Consider the following 19,238-nt stretch of genomic DNA (forward strand, 5'->3'; position numbering starts at 1 on the left):
TTTGCTACTGGGGAAAATTATCTACTGCTATACTAAAAGTCAGACATCAGATTCTTCCATCAATAATTGCTGATTGGCAGATTAAGCAGGTTTCAAAACTGGCACAGATATTCCAAATTGGCAAATTTCAGCTATATGAATATGTGAACAATATGTTACAGCAAAGAAATATAGCTTGAAAAAGCTGCAATCCCAGCAGCCCTGGTATGTTATGTATGCATATTCTCGCTTGTGCAGGAGATTATATTTTGCTAAGCCTAAGAAACCAATTTACCATAAAAGGTTTAGTCATTGTGCTCTTTTTGACAACTGCCTTAGTTGGCACACATGGCAGCAGCTTTAAGCAGTAAACCTAGAATCTCTTAATGGCTTTATGGTCACTTGATTTTTTTTTATACTATTTTTAACTGCGATTACCAAGATACCTTTCTAAATTAAATAAGTAATCATTATATACAGAGCCTTCATATTCCAGGCACCAAGTGTAGAAACTTTATACAATACACGTTCGTATGATTCAGAATAAATGCAAAAAAATAAATAAATATACATACACAACAGGTGCAGCTATACATGACTTTATTGTTTTGCATAAATCTTTAAACTAGTCATAACCATGGCAAATAAAAGCCTACTAAAATTAAGTAAAAAATAAAATATATACCCAAAAAAAGTGTATTTAGCTGTTATTTATTTACTTTTTATTGCATTATAAACCTTTAAACTAGTCATGAACATTGCAATTAAAGCCTATTAAAAACAAGTAAAAATAAAACGAAACATATAACCATTAAACTGAATGTCCTTGTCCTTTTATTTTTAGATTCAAAATATTTAACAATGATTACTTACAGTTCTGACAAAAAATATACGCATAATATATTTGCTTGTTCAGATGGATCTAATGATAACTCCAGACTTTCACAGCCCAATTCCTGTTGCTGTTCAGCCACTTAACACAACATTTGTGGTCTAGAGTGTACACCTGCTCATTGCGGTTATTCACAGTCAAGTGCTTTATGAAAAGTCTGGGACTTGAAAGCCTGCTGGCTTCCAATAATCTTTCCGATGCTGCATGGTAGTTGTCTTTACCTTTAGCACTGTCGTCTTCCTTGCTGCAGGAAAACAGATTGGAGAAACAAGAAATTTATAGATACATACAAAGACAAACCATTTTTTACAGATGCCAAACAAAATGCTAGCTATACAGAAAATGGTTAAGAAAAAGAAATACAGTTAGGTAAAGTTGCTGGTAAACTTGCATATTCCATGTGCACTTTGTATTTGTTTTTCATCTGTGAACTGCAAAATGTGCTAAAGTTAAAGCAATTCCCAGCAATTGTGTGTGTAAACTATCAATTAGAGCATGACAGCATGACCTGGATGAGCCAATGTTTGAACAAAACTGAATTACAGGTGCCTAGTTAGCTGTCCACAAAAAAGAAAGCAATGCAATTTACAAGATCAACCACATTTTAGGTCAATCTTGCTTTATTAAAGTTTTAGAACAGATGTTACATATACAGGGAATACGGAAAATACTGAGGTGGTACATTACAAATCATCCACAAGTGGTAGAACATACATATATAAAAAAAATATTGCTTTGGCACTTAGCTACTGGTGATACAAAACAGAAGGTTATAGAGTTGAAGTAATGCCATCACAGGTCACCTGGGGAGTAGCTAGGAGGTAGACAGCCCAGCCAAATTGGTTAAACACTGCCCACCAGTGAAAACGAATACTATTCTATTGTTAGGTGTGACCATTAATAGAAAAGGGGTAGTTGCGTATGCAAAACTAGCTTCCGTTAAGGGGATAATGAGGTGACAGGGAATATTATCAGTTCAAGAAGAAAGTAAGGAGGAAAGAGAATAGCCAGGCTTTAAAATGAAGAAAAGAGGGGGTTGCAAGATCAACCACATTTTAAAGGTCCAAATTTTTATAACTTAAATCGTAACTCCAAGCAGATATAAAGAGTCACAATTTAATTCACTTATTCAATGCACTTACATTCTAAGCAAATCACTAATAACTGGATTTTTGTCTTTCCGTAAAATCCTTTTCTTTTATGTTCATTGATGGAGACAGCGACATATCTTCATTAGTCGAATGGGTTATGCTGTGCTTCCTAGGAGTAGGACACTAGGCGGAAAAGGGTTAACAAAGAACTTTTAGCTATGCCCATGGGGAAGTCCCAGGGGGTACACTCTCACTTCCTGCTCTAGGATTCAGTTTTGTAACAAGCAGTGTCAGAAGAATACATAACTCAACTCCACAGAGGGGTGGGTGCTGTGTCCGTCAATGAACATCAGAGAAAAGGATTTTACGGTAAGACAAAAATCCAGTTTTCCCTTTCGTTCATTGACGGACACAGCGACATATTTTCATTAGTCAAACGGGATGTCCCAAAGCAGTAATAGCATGAGGGGTGGGAAACGAACACAGCAAGAACAATTCCCAACAGGCTAAAACATAGTCAACCAGGTAATCCAGGAGCTCAACCAGGAACAACCGGAGCTCACCTGACACAAAAAAATACACCCTCAAAGAAGACTATTCCTCTTCAACAGCGGCCTGCAAACCCTTGCAGCCAAAAGAAGGCATCCGCAGATGTCAACACATACACCTTATAAAAATTTTGTGAAAATGTGCACGGACAACCAGGTGGCTGCCTTGCAAACCTGCACCACTGATGCCTGATGACGAAAGTCCCAAGAGGCAATAAGCGCCCATATAAAATGCACCATAACAGGGAAGGAGGATCCTGCACCTTAATGCAATAGGCCTGCACCACCGTCTGCCTATCCATCTGGAAATGGTCACAGCAGACGCGGCCAGCTCCTAACTGAATCCATCCATAAGGACAAATAGGGAATCTGATTTTGGGAATGACTCAGTCATCACCAGGTACACCCTGATTGCCCGAGCCACATCTAAATAGTGTAAGGCAGAGGTGTCTAAACTTTTTTCAAAGAGGGCCAGACTTGATGAAGTGAACATGCGTGAGGGCCGACCATTTTGCCTGACATTTGAACCATTAAAATTAAATACAAATTAACTATTTTATGAAAACTTTATTGCAATGAATGACAAATCTAAACAGTAGTAAAATCACTCTGCCTTTCATATCTGAACGCCAGATGAAAAAAAAAAAAAAACATTACTAGAAAAGAATCAAAGAAAAGGAACTCACTGCTCAAGGTGGTATGTAAGCCTGATAACACACACCGGTGCACGCCCCGGCTCGCCTCCGTGGATAATCAATGAAGAAAAAGAAACGGCTGTACGCCAGATGATGTCAAAATTCCCGATTTATTGACTGGACAATAAATGATTAAGTACACATTGTAGTGTGTGAAACGCGTCTACCTGGTTACTATTGTCACATTGGGATGTCCAGTCAATAAATCTGGATTTTGACCTCATCTGGAGTGCAGCCGTTTCTTTTTCTTCATTGATTACTAGAAAAGATACAAAAATTAAAAAAAAGTGCAGGGCAATAAAAAAACGCGTCTAGCACACATCAAATAAATATAGAAGTAAGGCCCAAAAGTCCCTAGAAACAGGTAGGGTCCAATGAAAGAGGGAGGGTGCCAGAAAACCGGATCCACTTCAGGTGACAAACTGTAAGACCCCTGTATTACCAGCAGGTCATAAACCACTTCATACCACCAAAAAGAAAGGTTGAAGGGAAGAGTGGAAAATTATCCTCGCTTTCCACCTGCTCACAGCTTTGTGAATGGCAATCCCCTGCATGTAAGGACCAGTCGTGTCTCCTGTTTAATAATGTCACCCAGCCAGCACATGAAGGTGTATAGATAGGAATAAATATATATAGGTATATATAGGAAATAAAAAGCATCAGTGCTCTACGAATAAAATCACACTTCCACAAACAGGCAGTAGAATTGTAGAAATGAATGCGATCCTTGGTCAGCACCACAAAAACCTTGGTTGGCTCCTACAGGTGGCTGTGTGCGATGGAGAGAAGGAACGCAGATTTCATTCCACACTCCCGCGCAGTCGTGGGCGGCACCAGGCAGATAGAGCCGAGCAGGGGGCGGAGTGGGACTCGGGAGCAGCCGAGCCAAGCTTCCACGGGAGGCCAGAGACGGCGAGACCCCGCCCCCGAGCCATCGCATCGGGGCAGGGATGTGATGAGTCTCAGAGAGAGACATTGAGAAAAATCAGCGGTGTCCCTGGGGGCCGTATGAAACGAAAGGATGGGCCACAAATGGCCCGCGGGCCGGACTTTGGACATGACTGGTGTAAGGCAAGCTCTTTAGGGTACTTAGGCTAGGACACAAGGAAGATAACACATGCCTTATTTAAATGAAAACCAGAGACGACTTTTGAAAGGAACGACTGGCTGTGCTGGGGCACCACTTTATCTCTGTGAACCACCAAGTAAGGTGAATAACCAAACAAGCTGCCAGCCCCAACACCCTACATGCAGAAGAAAAAGCCACCCAGAAGACCACCTTCTGGGACATACAAGCAGAGGAATCTTGTGAATATTTTCCAACGGCGGTTACTGAAGAACCAACAGCACCAAGATGAGATCCCACAAGGGCAATAGAAACGCACTTGGGAAGCCAAGTGGCGAACCTCCTCGAACAAAGGCGCAAACCACAGAAAAAAAAACGTAGCCAGAGGACGACGAAAGAAACCGCCAAGGTCGAACCTGGCCCTCGATGGTACCCGAGGCCAAAAGCTGCTCCACACCACGTTGAGGGAAGGCCAAAATCCGAGTCATCGAAAAGAACCTGGGGTGAACCCCAAGAGATTCACATCCGCAAAGTACGCTCTTCAAACGCGATCATAAAACTACCTAGAAGTAGATGTACTAGCATACAGCAGCATGTGAATCACCGATTCAGATCATCCTCTAGCCTTCAACACCTGGCTTCGGACAGCCAAGCCGTAAAAGCCAGCAACCGTAAGGCAAGATGGAAGATTGGCCCTTGAGCCAACAGATCTCTTCTAAAAGGAAATCTCCAGGGAGCATTGGTGACCAACCGTATCAGATCTGCGTACCAAAACCGGCTAGGCCAGTCTGGAGCCACCAGGATGGCCGTAATCCCTTCTGCCTCGAGTCTACGCAGGAGTCTTGGCAGAAGTTCTAAAAGAGGAAAGGCGTATATATCAGACGATACTGGTCCCAAAAGAGCCACCAGTGCGTCTGTGGCATCGGCCAGAGGATCCCAAGACCGTGCCACAAACCCAAGCACCTTCCTGTTGAAAACGAGAGCCCAACAGGACCACCTCGGGAGTACCCCACCATAGACACAACTGATGAAAACACCTCCAGAAGTGACCAGTATATTGATTGGTAGTCTGGATTCTTCCAGAGTCCAGACCACCTGAGCACAAATTCTGTCAAAATACGCCACCCCACATCGGGCAGGCTGGCATCCGTGGTGACCACCATCCCATACAAGGGAAGGAAGATTTACCTGTCAAAGCGCAGGAGAATGAAGCCACCATGTCAGGGACCCTCTTGTACCCCGGCTCAACAGGATCAGTGTCTAGACACTGTGGATTCTTGCCCCATATGACAAGAATCTCCCTGGCAGATGTCTCATGTGGACAGAGTTTGGAACTCCTCCCATGGGAGGAACACCCTGGCTGAGGCAGAGTCCAGAGCAGACTCAGATAGTCCAACTATGGACGGAACCAGTGCCATTACCTGGAAATTTGATTTCCAACCAAACTCCTGCAGAGTCCCCAGAGTAATCACCCTGTTGTCCTCCAGAGCAGTCAGAGACTCTGCTCGCAGAAGATCATCCAGATACTCCAGTATCGCAATCCCCTGCTGGCACAACAATGCCAACACCAGGGCCAGCACTAGCAAAAATCCCGCGGGGTTGAGGTGAGATCTCTTGATAATGCTCCTCGCCCACGGCAAGTGGAGGAAACGCGGAAGACCGGCATATCTCAGAATATGAAGGTAAGCGTCCTTAATAGCGATAGAGGCCAGAAGATCTACCTGATGTAGGGATTCCACTATTGTACAAAGACTCCATTTGAAACATCTGTACCCGCACAAGGCGGTTCAAAGTTTGAGGTCCTAAATTGGACGTACCTCATTTTTCTTGAAGTCTACAGCACCTGGTATTCCCAGGCGGTCTCCCATCCAAGTACAAACCAACCAGTCTCGATCCTGCTTAGCTTCGGAGATCAGATGAGATTGTGCGCATTCAGGGTAGTGTGGCCGTAGGCTCCTGGGACCTGCAAACATGAAACAAACGATCTGAAATCGAGACTGGAACAATCACCCTTCGTAGTAGCAAGGCTTGCACCGCCACGAAAAGACCTCGCAGGCGGTCTGGGAAAGAGACGATCAAATACTCGATCTTGTAGCCGGACCGAAACAGCTCGTGGACCCACTTGTCTTGAATCAGGGAGAACCATGGGTCCAGAAAAGGGGGAAGATGTCCTCCCCACCCCAGATATGGATGAGAGCGCCCCTTCAGGCGGAAGGGATGTTTGTCTGTAGGTCTGGAAGGCCCCATCAGCATACCAGACCAGGCCCTCATGGAACCTCCGGAGGAGAGCCTTCCAGGGAGGCTCCGAACAGACGATTCCACCAAGGGAAGATCATATAAGGCCACCTGGAAAGTCTGGTCTGCAGACCAGCATTTTAGCCATATCCTGCGCAGAAGGATCATTGCTGTCAGACAGCCCATAGATTTAGGGAGCTGCATCCAGAGAGGCATCACAGACTAACTGCAACCCCTGGACCAACTAGTCAACCAGCAACGCAAAAGCAGGAGAAATCTGTTCCCCCTCCAGATCCTGGCCCAAAAGCTTGCCCACTCAGGATGTCAGGGACACCATGCACTGGTGAACACCGGCCGAAGGACCGAAGCGGCCACAGAAGACATATGACGGACCAAAGTCTCGGCTCTCCCATCAAAAGGATCTTTTAATACTCAGACTCCTTCACCGGAAATAGGACAGAATTATTCAGCTTGGAAATAGGACAGAATTATTCAGCCTGGAAACCTGAGAGTCCACCACAGGTGGGACTGCCCAAGTACTCAACAGAGACTCTTCAAGGGATAATGTCTATCGAAACGCTCAGACACCACCATATTGTGTTTAGAACTCCACTGACTCGCAACAATTTTGTCACAGTAGGCGGGAAAAGGGAATACCTTTGCTGCTCTAGGGGATCTGTGGGCTCCGGGGGGACCAGCGCCTCTGACGCAGCAATAGCTGCATCCCCCATGTGTAAAGTTACCTGCACGGATACAATCAGTGCATCCACCAGCGCCCTTGCATGGGCATGCAAAAATAGTGCAGACACAATTTCTAAAATCTCGCTGCACCAAACCACACGGTACTGCGGTACCCTGCATTTTTCCGGCTTCGAACACATGCGTGTTTGCCATCTGCGTCGGGGAACTATTAGGAGTTAATGGCACCCCCATGCATCTGCAGAAGGCAGCTGAAGTAAAAAGAAGAATCATCCTCACCACAGTGCACCCGAAGTGTGTGGACGCAAACCCAGTAGAGTTGCTGTATGCTAAGCTCACCCTGAGAACCTAACAAGCAGGGGAGGTCGCCGACCACAGTCCCGCAGAGATGTCGGCTAAAGGTCCGCAAAAGGACCACCTATTAGACCTAAGGGTCGCCCACAATAAAGGACATAGCCCCCTAGAAAGGGGGAAGGCCCGCCATGACGCAGACGCGCAGGCAGAGTACCCCAACACAATAATGGCTGCTTCACTTTTCTCCAAAAAAACATGCAGCCCCCCACGACGCCCCCACGGATCAAGGGGGGCACCAGGCAGTCCATACGTCCACCCTCCTGAGCGGGTGGAAGGCGGACGCCCGTCCGCTGCTCTATCACCCCGGTTAGCAGCTTGAACAGCCTGTCAACAGCTCGGTCAGCTTGGCCAGCAGTTCGGACAGCCAGCGGCGAGTAGGCCGCAAAGCCGCGGCCTAAATTTAGGGCCCGAACCAGACGCGAGTATTCCATCAGCTCTGTTGGATTGATCCACAGCTCAAACAGCTCGGTTAGGAGCTTGGACAGCCTGGTCAGTCACTCGGACAGCTCCGTCAGCCGCGAGTACGCTGAGAAGCCGCGGCCTCAGCGTACCCGGACAGCCGCGAGCAGGCCACAAAGCCACGGACTAAATTTTCGGCCCGATCCAGCCATATGAGGCGCAGACCCGCAGATGATGAGACGAGACATCTGCTCCCCCCCAGCCTATAACCACCGCAGGGAGCCCAAAGGACATCTCTGCCCAGTCACTAACCCCCAGGGGACCGGGAGCTTGCTCAAAGGCCCTTGTGTGCGATCCGCACAGCCCGGTCAGCAACCACTACATCCACCCACCCTTACTGGAGCAAGTGGCAAAGCCAGCTCCTACCTCACCCAGGAAGGGGGACATGGGGGTAGGATAGGACCAAACCTGACTGTTAGAGGAGCTGGGGGGAATGGAAAGGAACCTGGGGGTCCAACCATCCCAAGGAGGGGCCCAGGCCCACGAAGTACCACAAGGGGGGGGGACACTATTTACCACACCATGGAACCGGGTGGGCACGACTCTGGACAAACCACCTCCCCATCTTGGAATAGGGGGTGTTGCGTGCTAGAGGTATGTGGTGACTCAGGCCGCAACCATCGTGTGCGTCCTCGCGAGGTGTTTCACCCAGTGGAACTAGGTCTTGGCCGATCTAGTACAGAGCTGAGGCCTGCACGCGCTCGTTGGCTAGACTGGGGAGACCCTAAGGATCTAGAATATCCAGTCCGTCGCCCAGTCCAAATTGATTGTAGTTCTCACAGGAACAGAAAATAATAAAATAAGAAAACAAATTCAGTTTAAAAGGAAAAAATGCCAGAACCAGAGATCCCAGCAAGGAACTAGGTCCTTACTTGTAACTAGGCAGAAAAAAACCTGAATCCTAGAGCAGGAAGTGGGAGTATAGATTGATTTATACCTTTGCTTGTGAGTAGCCATTTCTATGTTTTAACAATAAAGCTTATATTGAGGATAATGTGCTAGGTCGATGCGCCTTTCTTTGGGTTTCTTGTTTGCAGTATTGTTGGACTGCCCCAGTCCTTTTAGGCAGCAGGATCCTAGCCATCCAAGACGCCATTTTGAAAGTCCCATGGGCAGAGCAGTCAAGGAGTTGCCTTTTCTGAGCGCAGGAGATAGGTGGTTTATCCACCTTGTTTTGTTTGGAGAGGGAGTATACTACCTGGGACTGCCCCGTGGGTGTAGCTAAAAGCTCTGTTAAATTGGTTAACCATTTTCCGCCTAGTGTCCTACTCCTAGGAAGAGGAGCATAAACCATTCGACGAAGATATGTCGCTGTGTCCGTCAATGAACGAAATAGAAAACTATTTTAAATACCTCTTGTTATTCCCCTTTACAGTACAAGTCAGATTAGTAGAAAGGGCGTCATTAATCTAAGCCAATCAGGCTCAACTGTATGTATATTTGTGCAAACATGTAGAAGGGAAACAGATAATCTTGACTATAGGTCATTTTCTCCGTTTTGTCACTAGAATTTACTACTTCCAGATGCTGTATACATTTTTACTACTTTTTCTTATGCCTTACCCTCTTAATGTGACACTAAACAATATCCTTTTTTTCAAAAAATAATCCACACACCCACTACTTAATGGTCCGGTTTTCTATTTTTCATGAAATTGTTTCCTACTATGTTTTTCTGCCTCCTTGTTATGTCCTCTGTAGGCTCCCAAACCGCTCCTTTTCCTTCTCTTCTCCAGGAACAAGCAGTTAATTTTAGTTGTGTTCAAGTGCAACACTCTACACACACTACAAATCCCATAATCCCTAGTCCATCTCAGGAGAAAGGGTGGTTGTGTTCCTACATACTGTGGGACCATGGAGAAAGAGTGTAGCCCATCCTCTACCAGTTGAAAAAAAAAAAAGTTTGGAGAGAAGAGACTGTGGGTTATATACTGCTACCTTCAGGTGATTGGACACTGGCAAAAGCTTAGCTGAGAACGGCCCCCCATATAACCCCACCCACTCCATGAGGCTCCAGTTTTTTTTTAAGCAAGCAGTAAGGAGATCACAGAGGAGTGTCCTGTACTCCTAGATTTTTAATTTACATGCATGCCAAATTTCCTATCATAATTGTACAGTACAGAACACAGACACAGGAGTTGATTCTTAGACTGTAGGACATCCTCAAGCAGCAATAAATCGAGGGGCGGGCAACAAAACAGTAGCAACAAGCCACAGAGGAACAAAAAGGGTCAACAGACCCAAACAGGCAGACAACAACAGAGGCACTGTGTAGCCGAAGCAGGGATCAGTAGAGGCCTAAACAGTAAAACTGCCAAAAAATTTATTTGAAAACGTGAACTGAAAAACAGACAATAGTCCCCTGTGACCGATGCTAGATGCTGTCTAGAACACACAAAAGACAACCTCTTGGGGGAATCGGTTTAGTTAGGGAAAGAAGTACCAATATTCCCATCGCACACTTTAGGAGTAGCTTGTGCTGTAGCAACAACGTGCTGAAATTGGAATCATCACAGATAAAATGTACATATTTGCCAGCACACCACGTCCAAATCTTTATTGAAGAATGATCACATCACAGGGGACATAGTGCAACATTTCAGAGCCGCGCAGGACCCCTCAGTCAGGCATGTGAGAAGACATAGTGTAACATTTCGGAGCCACACTGGTAGGAAAAGAGGGACCCATTCCCTGAGACCAGAAGCCATGGAAGTAAAACAAAATAACCACCTAGCCAGGTGCAGAGGAGTGAGGAATCACATAGAAAGACCAACCTCATCCTGTGAGGAATAAGAGAGGGGTCAGTTGGCAAGGGAATATGGGACAGGCAGCCATGGATGACAGTCCTGACCCCACCCATAAGGCAAATCAGAAGTGTTTCACATGCCTTCGAGGTAGGAGATAGGGAGGGAGAATGACATTCCCAGAGAAGGAGATCAAAATTGTCCTGGAAAGCAAGGGAGGGCTGGCTTTCAGGATACTTTGTACCCATGTAACATAGGAAAAGGAGGGGTCTGCCAGAAAGAATACAGGGGAGCCAAGGCAGAACTACGACTGTTAAGGTTAATGTGGAGAAGGTGGTTCCATTCTTAAAGAGACAATTATAAGGGTGTCATTTCTTTGCGCACAAAGGGAAGGCTCTGCATGGGAAAGAGCACCTGATCAAGGCCACCCAGGGCACAGATAATCACAATGGCAACAAAGCACAACCATTTCTTGCAAAAGGGGGTGTACAAGGAGTAGAAAACTAAGGTGTTAAGAAGAGGATATACAAGGCGTAACCAAGAACTGCTGGATACCAAGGCTAGGTGTTTTGCGATTACAAACAGATAACTTGTATCATAAGAACTGAAAACAATTTTTAGGATGGGGTTCTCTATCACACTAGGTGAAAACTACCTCATAAAACAGATTACAAAGTATGCAGAAGCGATCTAATAAAGAAGGGGACCCAACCTTAAGGTTGGAACGTGCCAAACGAATGAATATCAGGGAATTAAAGATGCTGGGAGATCTCTGCGTGAAAGACAGTGAAGGAGTCACACGATTTAAAATGTTTGGCAAGATGGGCAAGAAAATGCTAGGGTATCTACAGGCTGCATATGGTGTGCTTGTTTCCCCACCACATGCAGTCTGTAGAACTAAGAACAGGGGCAATGGGACCTTTCCAATACTAGGTTGGTGAAAAAACTTGATTGGTGCCAAAGCTAGTTCTTTTGAAGAGGTAAAAGGAGAAGGACTTACAGGCAACCTTAAAACAGGCAACCTTGTAATCCTTGACCCTGACACAGGAAGAGAGGGCATATCAAAACTCAGAGCAGAGTCTGAGGGTTGTAACCAGGGGGAGCGGTAAAGAAAAGGGGATTTGTATTATTGAACTAAGCTCTGCACATAGTAGAGTTCCAGTGACCATGAGTGGAGAAGCCAGGCAGTGGATTTCGTGAAGGAGTCAGCCAGCAGAGCCCGAGGAAAATTTTCATAAAGATGCAACCAAAGGGTGCAATAGGCAGCATGCTCATGAATATAGTGTGCATGTTTAACAAAATGTCATGCTGAAGGGAATGTAAATAATAACTATATGAGGAATGATCTAAAAAAGGAATGTGCTACCAGGTGTGTCTGATGATAAAAAAGAGACAAAAATCGATATACATAAAAAATAGTAAAGAAATATAAAATAAATGAACAGTGGATAAAGCTGCCAATCCCTGTAGTGTCACCACATACAGTATTCGGCCCCCTTGAACTTTGCGACCTTTTGCCACATTTCAGGCTTCAAACATAAAGATATAAAACTGTAATTTTTTGTTTAGAATCAACGACAAGTGGGACACAATCATGAAGTGGTACGAAACTTATTGGATATTTCAAACTTTGTTAACAAAAAACTGAAAAATTGGGCGTGCAAAATTATTCAGCCCCCTTAAGTTAATACTTTGTAGCGCCACCTTTTGCTGCGATTACAGCTGTAAGTCGCTTGGGGTATGTCTCTATCAGTTTTGCACATCGAGAGACTGAAATTTTTGCCCATTCCTCCTTGCAAAACAGCCTCGGTGAGGTTGGATGGAGAGCGTTTGTGAACAGCAGTTTTCAGTTCTTTCCACAGATTCTCGATTGGATTCAGGTCTGGACTTTGACTTTTGCTTTACGTTTTGGATCATTGTCTTGTTGGAAGACAAATCTCCATCCCAGTCTCAGGTCTTTTGCAGACTCCATCAGGTTTTCTTCCAGAATGGTCCTGCATTTGGCTCCATCCATCTTCCCATCAATTTTAACCATCTTCCCTGTTGAAGAAAAGCAGGCCCAAACCATGATGCTGCCACCACTATGTTTGACAGTGGGGATGGTGTGTTCAGGGTGATGAGCTGTGTTGCTTTTACGCCAAACATAACGTTTTGCATTGTTGCCAAAAAGTTCAATTTTGGTTTCATCTGACCAGAGCACCTTCTTCCACATGTTTGGTGTGTCTCCCAGGTGGCTTGTGGCAAACTTTAAACGACACTTTTTATGGATATCTTTAAGAAATTGCTTTCTTCTTGCCACTCTTCCATAAAGGCCAGATTTGTGCAGTATACGACAAATTGTTGTCCTATGGACAGAGTCTCCCACCTCAGCTGTAGATCTCTGCAGTTCATCCAGAGTGATCATGGGCCTCTTGGCTGCATCTCTGATTAGTCTTCTTGTATGAGCAGAAGGTTTAGAGGGACGGCCAGGTCTTCGTAGATTTTCAGTGGTCTGATACTCCTTCCATTTCAATATTATCGCTTGCACAGTGCTCCTTGGGATGTTTAAAGCTTGGGAAATCTTTTTGTATCCAAATCCGGATTTAAACTTCTCCACAACAGTATCTCGGACCTGCCTGGTGTGTTCCTTGTTCTTCATGATGCTCTCTGCACTTTAAACGGACCTCTGAGACTATCACAGTGCAGGTGCATTTATACGGAGACTTGATTACACACAGGTGGATTCTATTTATCATCATTAGTCATTTAGGTCAACATTGGATCATTCAGAGAGTTTGCTGCACTGAAAGTAAAGGGGCTGAATAATTTTGCACGCCCAATTTTTCAGTTTTTTATTTGTTAAAGTTTGAAATATCCAATACATTTAGTTCCACTTCATGATTGTGTCCCACTTGTTGATTCTTCACAAAAATTACAGTTTTATATCTTTATGTTTGAAGCCTGAAATGTGGCAAAAGGTCGCAAAGTTCAAGGGGGCCGAATACTTTCGCAAGGCACTGTATAATCGCTATATAATTCAGTGAAGTGGAACAGTGCTAAATCCCTATGTGATAATATAATACCAATGTGAAAAACATGCCATAATTAGCACAATCAAAAAAAACAAATGTATCTTCCCCAAAAATACACTCACCATATCAATACACATATACAAATACAGTGAACGTACAGTGCAACACGTAAATATAATTCATGAATAATTATATTCAAGAAAAATAAAAGCAGTGAAAACCACTTTAAAAATTTTACACAACACAGTGTTATGAGAGTCCTGTGTAAAGATTGTGAATCGGGGTTGTGGCTTGACCGTCTATGTAGAAGGGCGTGTTTCACATCGGCTCCGGCATCCTGACTTCTAGAATCCTGAAAATCGACTCTAAAACCTGGCAGCTTTCACCAGATCCTTACGCCTGCGCTCGGCTCTTACCTTAATGCCGGTCCCAGGTCCCCGGAGCCCACTCCAAACGATGACACGGAAGAAAGAGGAAGCCGTTCCCGCTGGGAAGAAGACCCGAAATGGCGGCGGGCCGTTGCCTCAGCGTGCGGGAAAGGACCAGCAGCCCTCTGTAATCTCCAGGCAGGAGAAATATGCTCACGATCCCTCCAAGCATAAAGCGCTGCAGCCAATATCGTGCATGTCACCTAATCGGACGCCTGGGAGATCCCCTGCACCTGAACCCGGCATGTCGGGGAGAGCAGGCGGAGGAAATCCACCCTTGGAGGCCGCAGTGAGTACCCCGGGTGGGCCATGTGTGGAGGAGGGGGAGGCATCTGCTATCGCTCCGGCGGCACCAACCCTACAAGATGTCCTGAATGCGGTACACACCTATGACTCTTCGCTTGCTGAACTCTCCACGGAGGTAAAGAGCATGAGGGAAGGAATACTACACATAAGACAGGATATGCAGAAGATTAGAGAGAGAACTTCAGCTTTAGAGGGCAGGGTGAGCACGGTGGAGGAAGAGTTGCAGCCTCTCGCCCAGGATGTCCACATGAATTCTGCTGGGGTGTCAGAAGCAAAGAATAGATTAGAAGATATGGAGAATAGATTCCACCTGGTGGGCATCCCGGAGAAGGCGGAGGGGAAAAATCTAGTCGATTTCAAAGAACAGTGGGTCTTAACTACCTTTGAGAAAGATAACCTGTCTCCATTTTTCTCAGTCGAAAAGGCACACTGAGTGCCATTCCGGGCTCCGCCACCGGGGGGCACTGCTCGCCCGTTTCTGCTCAAGATTCTGCACTATAAGGATAGAGATTTAATCCTACGTCTGGCGAGACAACAACCCAGAATGGAGATTCAGGGAGCCAAAATATCTCTATATACCCTGATTTTTCAGCTGCCCTCCAGAAACAAAGAGCATGATTTACGGATGTCAAGAAACGCTTACAAACTATACCCCTGGCATACTCCATGCTATACCCGGCAAAACTCCGGTTAGTGGCGAACGACACTGTTCGCTTCTTTGAAAAACCCAGCTATGGCAGCTAACTGGCTGGACCGACACGAACGACATCTGCGTGCTGCTGTTGAGTGATCCAGCTTCGTTTGAGTCTTTATTACTCCTATTGGGAGCCTTAGTGGGAACACTATACACGTACTTGTTTGGCCCTTCCTTTTTCCATTTATTTTTGTACTGGATCTTTTGGTACCCTGCCTAGTCCTTGTTATGGCAGGGGCGTCACGGGGTCTGGCCCTCTTCCTTACCCCCCATACAGACTATGTACACTATTCCCTGCGGGGCGGTTTTGGGATGTACCCATCTGCCGTCCCAACTGTGTCCTTTGTACTGCTATCTTTTGTTTTCGTCTGTTTTTTTCCCCCCTGGGTTTTAGGGGTTTGTTTCTTCTTAGCCCTCACTGTCCGTGGTTACGTTCACTGTCCTGGACTGCTCCAGATTTCCCGTATATCAATATCCTGCTGCTGTGCTACCCACTTATAGATTTGCTCTATCCCCTTGATTTCCACACCAGGCTACCCTCAGGAAGTTGTCTGGCCACTCCTGAATTGAGGGGACCTCACATCTTACATTTGCTACCCAATGGCGACTCTGGATAAAACCCTTATCTCCTGAAATGTCCGAGGTCTCCAGGATGCTCGGAAACGTACGGCTGTGTTGATTTTCCTATCCCATCACGCCCCGACTTTCACTTGCTTGCAAGAAACACACTTAAAGGACACAGTGAACTTACTTCACTCCGACTCAATTCCACTCTCTCCATACTCAATACTCGAGGGGGGTCTCCATCTTGATTTCTGGCACTGCCAAGTTTGATACTTTAGACTCTCAAATTAATCACCATGGGAGGTTTATTTTCTTGATAGGTTTGTGGGACACCTATAAAATGTATACTTGTGAATGTTTATATCCCACCGCCATTTGCCTTTGAGGTGCTGGAGTGTCTGTCTCGGTTTCTCCTTAAGCATTCCCAGGTGCCAGTTTTGGCCCTGGGGGACTTTAATGCAGTATTTAATATATATAAGGAAATCTACAAGATTAGGCAGAAAGAGGCCAAGCAAGTTATAAGAACTTCTAAAGCGCAGGCAGAAGAAAAACTAGCTCAGTCTATGAAAAAGGGGGATAAGACATTCTTCAGATATATAAATGAAAAAAGGAAATTAAAACAAGGAATAACTAAATTAAAAACAAAGGACGGAAGGTATGTAGAAAAGAATAAAGGGCTAGCCGACTGCCTTAATGAATACTTCTGTTCAGTTTTTACAGAAGAAAAAGAAGGAGAAGGACCTCCACTTGAAAGGATGACTAATGAATCGTTTGATGCATGTGTCTTTACAAAGGAAGACGTTTTAAGATTGCTGTCTAAAGTGAAGACAAATAAGCCACAGGGTCCTGATGAGATACACCCAAAATTATTAAAAGAGCTTAGTGGTGAGCTGGCAAAACCATTAACAGATTTATTTAACCAATCATTAGTAACAGGAGTCGTCCCGGAAGATTGGAAATTGGCAAATGTCGTGCCAAGAAAGGTAGTAGGGAGGAATCGAGCAACTATAGACCAGTGAGTCTGACATCAATATTAGGCAAATTAATGGAAACCCTATTAAAGGATAGGATTGTGGAACATCTTAAATCCCATGGATTGCAAGATGAAAAACAACATGGGTTTACTTCAGGGAGATCATGTCAAACAAATCTTATAGATTTTTTTTGACTGGGTGACTAAAATAATAGACGGTGGAGGTGCAGTAGACATTGCATATCTAGATTTTAGTAAGGCTTTTGACACTGTCCCACATAGAAGACTTATCAATAAACTGCAGTCATTGAGCATGGACTCCCATATTGTTGAGTGGATTAGGCAGTGGCTGAGTGACAGACAACAAAGGGTTGTAGTCAATGGAGAACATTCAGAACAAGGTCATGTTACCAGTGGGGTACCTCAGGGATCTGTACTGGGACCAATTTTGTTTAATATCTTCATAAGTGATATTGCAAAGGGCCTCGATGGTAAGGTTTGTCTTTTTGCTGATGACACAAAGATATGTAACAGGGTTGATGTTCCTGGAGGGAAACGCCAAATGGAAAAGGATTTAGGAAAACTAGAAGAATGGTCAGAACTCTGGCAACTGAAATTTAATGTGGATAAGTGCAAGATAATGCACCTGGGGCGTAAAAACCCAAGGGCAGAATATAGAATATTTGACACAGTCCTGACCTCAGTATCTGAGGAAAGGGATTTAGGAGTAATTATTTCAGAAGACTTAAAGGTGGGAAGACAATGTAATAGAGCAGCACGAAATGCCAGCAGAATGCTTGGATGTATAGGGAGAGGTATAAGCAGTAGAAAGAGAGAAGTGCTTATGCCGCTGTACAGAACACTGGTGAGACCTCACTTGGAGTATTGTGCGCAGTACTGGAGGCCATATCTCCAGAAGGATATAGATACTCTAGAGAGAGTTCAGAGAAGAGCTACTAAACTAGTACATGGATTGCAGGAAAAAACTTACCAGGAAAGGTTAAAGGACCTTAACATGTATAGCTTGGAAGAAAGAAGAGACAGAGGGGATATGATAGAAACTTTTAAATACATAAAGGGAATCAACTCGGTAAAGGAGGAGAGCATATTTAAAAGAAGAAAAACTACCACAAGAGGACACAGTTTTAAATTAGAGGGGCAAAGGTTTAAAAGTAATATGAGGAAGTATTACTTTACTGAGAGAGTAGTGGATGCATGGAATAATCTTCCTGCAGAAGTGGTAGCTGCAAATACAGTGAAGGAGTTTAAGCATGCATGGGATAGGCATAAGGCTATCCTTCATATAAGATAGGGCCAGGGACTATTCATAGGATTCAGATATATTGGGCAGACTAGATGTGCCAAATGGTTCTTATCTGCCGACACATTCTATGTTTCCATTTGTACTGTTCTCCTCATAGTTATTTTGTACATTGCATTATCAATCTTTCTTTCACCATGTTGTTCCTATGAATTGTTGTACTGCTGCCATCTGCTGGCCAGAATTTGCACGCCGCACGCCTTTGTTCTTGTTCAGTAAAGTTTTTTGATATTATGGGCGTGTTTTTCAGACTGTGTGTCTTGTCACATCCAGCAGCCATGTTCAGTTCCTCATGGCTGTGTGACTGAAAACTTCACATTTTGGGCTCGTGAAGGCATCAGTTTTTGACCAGCAGTTAGCCTCAGGATAGACACCAACAGGATAGTATTGATACCACTACTACAGAACAGTATTGTATCACCGTCTATTGCTGTATCTGGATTGAATAAACCCACGTTTGATTTCATCTTCATGCCTAAGTCTGGATTCATCTAACCTGAGCATCTGCCGGTCCGGTCTGCCCCACTGCTTGGATACGAAGGTAGGAAGTCACACAGCTATTATCAGTTATGCTATTATCAGTTATTCCTTCATTCGCCTTCATGTGAGGACAGAACAGTATTGGATATGTCTCTGGATGTTCACAGGAAGTTTTGCCCACAGGGACCTGAGCACTCACTCCCTTTGCCAGGTTTGTGGGGGAATTGTGCTCCAGTCCCAGAAGCTGACTATTCAGTGGAAACGCGTCGGAGGGAGCAAGCCGCGCTGCTATTGGTCCCGGATCGCACTGCAGGCGACCGCGACTCTTTTTGGGCATATCGCTTAAACATACAGGATGCTTGTAAGTGTTTTCTTGTCATTTTATTAATAAATATCGTGGGTAATGCACCATCAGTCCCTTCCTTTTTTCCATTGTGGTCCTCCTGCTGGCACCTCTACCTGTGGAAGCCCATAAAGATCTCGGGAAGCTGCATCCGTCCATCCCTCTGGATTTTTCATCTAGTGTGGCCGTTTGTTTGGATTTCCTAGTTCCACAGCATATGCTTCGTTTTCTCTCCTATGTGGTAAGGGTCCATTCATATCACTGGGTGTCACTTTCATACACAGTTATTGCACTATATCATGCCCCATTGGACTTTTGTTTGGTAAGAGGTTAATTCACCTATCACTTCACAAGAG

The 19,238-nt window shown here is 44.9% G+C and overlaps 1 protein-coding gene across 1 annotated transcript in view; it reads right to left on the reverse strand.

Annotated features, from left to right (window-relative positions):
• Positions 1 to 756: 756 nt before the first annotated feature.
• The window catches only part of TOPAZ1 (testis and ovary specific TOPAZ 1), a gene marked incomplete at its 5' end in the record, with an annotated part of 460,121 nt that continues 441,639 nt past the window's right edge, over positions 757 to 19,238 (reverse strand). Inside the window, one exon of the mRNA XM_082257639.1 lies at positions 757 to 1,115. Coding sequence (XP_082113765.1) covers positions 902 to 1,115 — 214 coding nt within the window. The 3' untranslated portion in view covers positions 757 to 901. The remainder of the gene's footprint in view (positions 1,116 to 19,238) is intronic.

This window comes from Pelophylax lessonae, assembly GCF_965119305.1.
Source record: "Pelophylax lessonae genome assembly, chromosome: 5".
In the NCBI taxonomy this organism is placed as follows: domain Eukaryota; kingdom Metazoa; phylum Chordata; class Amphibia; order Anura; family Ranidae; genus Pelophylax; species Pelophylax lessonae.